General features: G+C 39.4%; 1 protein-coding gene across 1 annotated transcript; it reads left to right on the top strand.

Moving 5' to 3' along the window:
- Nucleotides 1-827: 827 nt before the first annotated feature.
- esd (esterase D/formylglutathione hydrolase) lies at nt 828-6865 on the top strand. The gene is made up of 9 exons (XM_084908756.1): nt 828-937; nt 2641-2715; nt 2833-2921; nt 4211-4309; nt 4493-4617; nt 4706-4825; nt 5782-5880; nt 6056-6223; nt 6393-6865. Exons 2-9 carry the CDS (start codon nt 2648-2650, stop codon nt 6471-6473), a joined length of 849 nt encoding a protein of 282 aa, XP_084764882.1. The 5' UTR covers nt 828-937; nt 2641-2647; the 3' UTR covers nt 6474-6865.
- Nucleotides 6866-7129: the final 264 nt, after the last annotated feature.

Below are 7129 nucleotides of genomic sequence, written 5' to 3'. Positions count from 1 at the left end.
ATTCCTTCCTAGTTAAATTTACCCTTTTTAATTTTCATATTTATTTCCTATCTTATTCATAGCCTTTTCTTTTTTTCTTTAGGTCACGAGCAGTTGTCTAAGCATTTCACTGCATATCGTACTGTGTATGACTGTGTACGTGACAAATAAAATTTGAATTTGAATTTGAATTTGAATACAGAGACAATCGGATAAACATAGACAGACTTTATTGGAGTGAAATGAGACTTCATACACAATTTAAACAAATAACAGGAAGAGAAATACAATTTTCTGTCTATCTTGGATCACAGAGTGAGATTTCTTCTGCTTTTGAAAAGTGGAAAAGAGAGGTTACCAGTTCTTACATGTCTGAGTAATTTATCCATTCATGGGCAATGCAGGTGCCCTCTAAAACACTCAAATTATGCAGACCTACAAATCCAGACTAATTGGAATGAATTATAATTTGTGGAGTACACTATTACAATATAAATGTTACAACATGACACTATGAAAAGCCTCTATCTTGTGGTCTAACAGTGAAAAAACGACTTTTAAGGCCTTTGCCATTTAATTGTTTTAATGTTTTATAATGTTACAGCTTTATTCCTAAAATATGATACATGATTTAGGTATATGATTTAATTCTTAATATATTAAGAATTTATTCCGATAAACAAGTAAAATAAAGATATTATAATAAACAATACAAACAATATTGTTAAGTATTACTGGTTATTGCTCTGTGACTAGCAATGCAGCATTCTTCCTGATAAACACCGGCGCCATCTAGCGTCTATCTAGGGTTACATCAAGTCCTGCAATATTCTAGGGGGTGGCGTCATCACGTCAACCTTGACGTTGTCGTACTGTGGACTCTCTGTGCTTTGCACGGCATCGGCGGGGACTTAAGCAGTTTATCCAGTTACACTGATAAATTGATTGATTTAATAAGGTATGTGTTGGTCATGTGTTCTGCTGCTGCTTTGCTGCGTCCCCGTGTTTTCAGTTATGTAACTTTAGACAGAAATTAAAAATGCCACTCAAAGATATCTACATGGGCTAACTTTACTTGCTAATCCTTGCACGCCCAACTCTTATTCTATTGCTGACCAATTTAACTCCGTCTGTGTAAAATCTTAACAAAAGCTTAGTGTGAATGGCTTAAAAGGCATGTTGCATGTATAGGAAGCGATTATGTTTAATTCGGCGTCATGCAGGACGTCATTTGGATTGAATGTTGTACTATATGTGCTTTGCCTTGGTCACTGTCGTTAGTACCAGGGGTTAACTTTATTTTAAGCCAAGGCTGGAGGGTGACAGCAGCCCATAGACTGACCTGTGGTTGTATTCGTTGCTGTTGTGGTCAGATTTGACATTTTCTGTAAGCTGCTGCTCAGCTGCCTTAGACTTTGAGACTTACCGTTGTTTCTCAGAGTTCGCCGACTGTACTTGCGGCGACGTCGCCTCGTGAGTACAGTGGACAGGTAACGGACGCTTCTTAGCCGTCCTAGTTAAAGCCTGAACGTTATTCGCAACCACCGCGACATCAGTTGCATCTGCTTAGTGTTTGGACTACCTGCATTTGTGCTTATCAAATCCGGGGCCTCATTTATGGAAAGGTTCTCAGATTGGTGCTGAGCATTCACCTGTTTGTTCATGGAGCCATGTATGGAGTGTTTAAGTTCTTTTAAATGGGAATGCTTCTTAACCTGACTTATTATCAGTGCTGCTGCTAATAAATAGTTTTAATAACTAAGCCAAGTTCAGTCCAAGTGGACAGTAACTAACAGTTAAATCACAATACCTTATTACACATAAAGATTAAGGTCTAGTAGGATATGAAAGCCAGGCAGTCCATATTTCGAAGACTTGCTCATTTCTAGCTCTATATCCCCCCCTCCCCCCTCGATCTTCCTAGACTCCGCTCAGTATGATTCATGATCAAAATAACTCTTATTTACTTCAAATGTGGCTTCAGCTTAGCTCATCCTTTGACTGAAACAACCCCCTTTAACCCTGCTTTCCTCTAATTGGCTGCCTTCTGCAAACAGAAGGTAGCTTCAGTGCCTAGATGACCATATTAGCAACACCTGCTGTCTTTGATGTGATAAAGAGCTAAGAGTAGGAAAAACTGCGTGACAGCTGAGCTTGTACAGACACTGAACGCATTATTTCAAACTCTATCATGTTTACTTTGAGCTTTCATTGTCGAAGTATTTACATGATAGAAAATAAGGAAATGCATAATATGGCCTCCATCCATCCATTTATCCAATTCAGGGTTTGTCACAGACGTCATAAAGAGTGTGTTCAGGAAGTTCAGTTTGTATTTTAGCTTTGTTATCACCTTTTATAGAGATATTATATCCTATATTAATTCAGTTTGCACTCATTGTATTTATATTATTAAAAAATAGTGTCATTTGTTGCTCTTTAAAAGCGTGCTTAGTACAAGAAACATCCTCGTGTGCATCATTAAACTTCCATAATGCAGTGCTTCACATTTGCACCCGATATAAGAGATGTGTACATTACTGTGAAACAAAACCATCTCACCCAGTTGGCAAGTTGAGTAATGTGGGTTGGATGTAGTCTGAGTTACTTTAAGCAGGAGTACACTGTGTTTGCGTTTACTCTGCTGCTGTATGTCCTCAGATCAAAGATGGCCCTCACACTAGTGTCCTCCAACAAGTGCGCTGGCGGCTTCCAGAAGGTTTTTGAACATGAAAGGTGCGACACATCTTCAGACACTCCTTTGGCCTCACCTTCAGTGACTTTCTCATGTGTGTAAAAGTGTATAAATGTGTAAGAAGACTGCACTAACGTGTTTGTATTTACTCTGTGCAGCACTGAGCTGAAGTGTAAGATGAAGTTTGCAGTCTATCTGCCTCCAAAGGCTGAGACCGACAAGTGTCCCGTCATGTACTGGCTCTCTGGTGAGTTTTTGAGTCATTGTTTACCTTGATCCATTAGATTAAGGTGTGTAAAGGTTAAACGTTTTCTTAGATCAGTTGAGGAGTTTTTTTTCTTGTTTAAAAGATTAGTAAATAAGTCAACAGGAACATCCTGACTCGGTATAATGCATGACAGGTGCTAAACAATGCATTGTTTGTTTAACTGAAGAAGAGAAAATAGACCTGAGAGGGCAAAAAGCTGGAATTAGTCTCAGTTTGGTTAAAAAAGAGAAAAAGAGAATGATGATGATTTCAATTTTTTAAGTCAGAATTGAACATTTTCTCACTGTAAAGAACTGTTAAATCAAATTAGCAAAAAAACCCTCAAATTTATACCTGTTAGCTTAAGATTTTTAAGTTTGCTAACCATGCTAAATGATTGGCTGAAAGCGATAGGTGTATAGTTATGGACTATAGAATTAGCTAAAATTAAATGGATAAATTGTTTGCTGAAAGAAACAAATAGCTGAGAGCAGTTAATAGATTGTTCAATATTTTTAATTGCTAAAAATTTAAAAAAAGATATTTATCAATATCCAAAAGTAGCTAACAGTGTAAAGTCATCTATAAGTAGTGGCAAAGATATTTAAAAGTAGCTTCAACATAATGGTTAAAAAGAAATAATAGATGAAGGGTTAACTGTAAATGCTTAAAGTTGTTTGCTAAAAGTAATGGAGATATGTTTAAAATGTTAGGGTGAAAAGGTGGTGGCATAATAGCAAATCTGGTAATACATGCATGGCTATATTATCTTTTTAGGGATGTAGAAATACCTATCCAAATTGTGAAAATCTATAAAGAAAATAAAAGTTCACTGTGATGGTAACAGTAAAGCCTCAGTCACATTAGATTGTGACGAGGGAGAATCAGTGATTTCCAGGTAACTGCATTGGATTTTTTTTTTTTTTTACAGTTGTTGACAGATTGGTCTCCCAATCAATAGGCAACAAGATCTCAAGTCGCACTAATTGTTGCAGTAATTTTGTTCACTCTGTGGTGTTCGACCACTGTTATCCTTACGTGGCTCAATCACTCAGGTTCTCCTTCTAAATGACTGTAGTATGAACGATAACTTAAACACAGCTTAACTGTTGAATTTTGTGAAAAATGTTAAAATATTGACTGATATTGATTAAAAAATTGTTTTTGTGAAGCATGAAATCAAATGAACGTATTTGGACAGCCTTCAGAAGATGATTTGATCATAAGCTATCATGCCTGTTCAGAGGAGCGGTGACTGCGGCTCATCAGTTTTCACTGTCTCTCTGCAGGCCTGACGTGTACGGAGCAGAACTTCATCACCAAAGCCGGCAGTCAGCTCGGTGCTGCGGAGCACGGCATCATCATCGTAGCTCCAGACACCAGCCCCCGTAAGTTCACCATCTGATAGTAAGCACCTCAGCATGAGTGCACTTACGTCTTTGTGTTGATTCCCACGGTTTGTTTTGAAGTCTTGATTCTGCTCAGTGAAATCTCTATGAAGGTTATGGTGGGGTATCTTCAGCATCTTTAGAGCTTTTGTGACTGACCAACCATCTGTCATCCCTCCTAAGGTGGCTGCAACATCGAAGGCGAAGATGAGAGCTGGGATTTTGGCACTGGTGCTGGTTTCTACGTCAACGCCACCCAGGACCCATGGAAGACCAACTACCGCATGTATGCCTACGTCACCGAGGAGGTATGACGGATTTAAGTCTTCCACGTCCAGCAACACCTGTTTTTCCTAAAGCTCCTGTGATTTAAATAGTCTGCCTCGTCTCTGTCAGCTCCCTAAACTGATCAACGCTAACTTCCCCACCGACCCAGAGAAGATGTCCATCTCTGGCCACTCAATGGGTGGCCACGGGGCGCTCATCTGTGCCCTGAAGAATCCGGGGAAATACAAGGTACTGTACTATTCACTTGTACAAGAGAAAAGGCTTCATTAATGATGGCAATTGGTTCATCTCTATAATCTCTAATAGATTTAAATTAGCTTTCATTTTTATTTTGTTTTTTTAATCATAAATAACATTTCCTGTTATTAATTTGTCAGTCTGCTTCTGCTACACCTTTTAATAATTTTTGCTATGTGCCAGGGATAATGAAAAGTTGTGAACTGTGTATGTCATTTTGACCGTTCCAATTATCAGACAGATTAAATTAAATGTTTTAAGTGTATCTGGACACACTAATTGAAATATTCCACATCTACACACAAGATGTTTGCTAACGACTCTGACTTCAGTCTAATTGAAGTAAAGCTGCGTAAACGCTGGAAGCAATCTGCTCATCACACCATTGGTAATTTCGTTAATGACCATTTCTTTTTTTTTTCCTTGATAAAAATGGTGCAAAAAACGAATGCATAAGGACAAAAACTGTGATGAAAATCAGAGCTAATGAAGATGTGTAGATCGGCTCAGATAGACGGGATTATACAGGCGATTGCATTTATTAAATTTTCAATTTTATAAAGTGCCAAATCACAACATTTGTTGCCATCAAGGCACTTTATACTGTGAGGTAAAGACCTGAGAATTAAAGAGACGTAATGTGTGGTGGATTCTTTGGTTGTAGGAGGTTTGGTTTTCATGTCTCAATTGCTCAGTTATGTAGTTTGCCCAAGTACTCTTTTAAAAAGCCAACACCAGTGAAACTAGTAAATCATTTTTCTTTATCAGATTTGTTTTATTAAGACTCCAGGAATTTCTGTGGAAACATTTTATTGTCATGAAATATCACATCACCAGAACTCTTGCATCCTGTCAGCCTCGGCTGTCCTCTCTCTTCACTTTCCATCAGTAGAAACACATTCTGAATAACTGAAAGATGCTGATAGATCCTGATGTGTCTCCTGCAGGCTGTGTCTGCATTCGCTCCCATCTGTAACCCGATGCAGTGTCCCTGGGGACAGAAAGCTTTCTCAGGATACCTGGGCCCTGATAGGTCAACATGGGAGGTAAGAGCACTAAAGTTAGTGGCCAAAGAACCTACTAAAACATGACCCCTAAGCTGCTGGATGAAGAGAGTCAATGAGAGTGTCAACAAGGAGAGTTTGGCCACCAGAGCAGATGAAATGGGTGATAATGGAGCATGATCATGTGACTTATGCAACTCGTCATTATTTCTTTCAGGCGTACGATGCTACCGTGTTGGCAGCTTCGTATTCCGGTCCTCAGCTCGACATCCTCATTGATCAAGGCAGAGACGACCAGTTCCTGTCAGCTAGCCAGCTTCTGCCCGACAACCTGATCGCTGTCTGCTCCGAGAAGAAAATCCCTGTCGTCTTCAGGCTGCAGCCGGTCAGTTCCTGTAGTCTCTACAAAGTAAAAGCTCTGATTCTTGTCAGAGAAATCAGAAATGTCTTCAAATAAGTCGTACAGCAGCTGAGAAAATGAAGTTTATTTATTTTTGATCTTCATATTTATGCAACACCTGATCTGTGTCACTGTATGCTGTTTCCTTCTGCAGGGCTTTGACCACAGCTACTTCTTCATCTACTCCTTCATGAACGACCACATCAAACACCACGCCAAGTACCTGAATGCCTGAACAGCCACTGCAGTTTGACCCCAGCCAGATCACTCTGACCCTGCTGCCATCATTCACCTTTTCTGTTTCATTTCTCCTCCGACTTCCTGTAGCACTGAGTTCACCGAATACCCGTTTCCTGGGAACTAAACAAAGCATGTCAGCTCACTGACATTTCGTCCCACTTAGAAGCCTTTGTGCCTTCACTGTGAAAAGCACTTACCTGAATTCTCTGAGAAGAGAAACTTCTGTGTTTAGTATTTTTTTGGGGAGCTGTGGTTACAGCCACGTCTCTAATATCAGGAAGTATTGTTGTGACCCGACTGCCAGCATGTGGATTTTCTTCTGGACTCAGAGCGGAGACCTGTCAGTCTTTCATAAGAATAAAATAAAAAAATAAATCTTGCTGATAAGTTTTGGTGTTTTGTCTTCATTGCATTGCTGTTGAGTGTTTTTTATTTAAATTTGATTTCTAAAGCACCAACTTTGAACAGTCGCCTCAAGAAGCTTTATATTGGAAGGTAAAGACAGTAATACAGAAGGAACCCCAACCACCAGATGAACCAGCACTTGGTGACAGTGGGAAAGAAAAACTCCAGAACCAGGCTCAGGGAGGGGCCGCCATCTGCTGCATTTGATTGGTGGAGAGAATAAAAGACACACTGTGGAAGAGAGCC

The sequence above is a fragment of the Perissodus microlepis genome, chromosome 16, assembly GCF_051167445.1.
Source record: "Perissodus microlepis isolate ML-2025 ecotype Zambia chromosome 16, ASM5116744v1, whole genome shotgun sequence".
In the NCBI taxonomy this organism is placed as follows: Eukaryota; Metazoa; Chordata; class Actinopteri; order Cichliformes; family Cichlidae; genus Perissodus; species Perissodus microlepis.
This window is presented reverse-complemented; position numbering and strand designations above follow the sequence as displayed.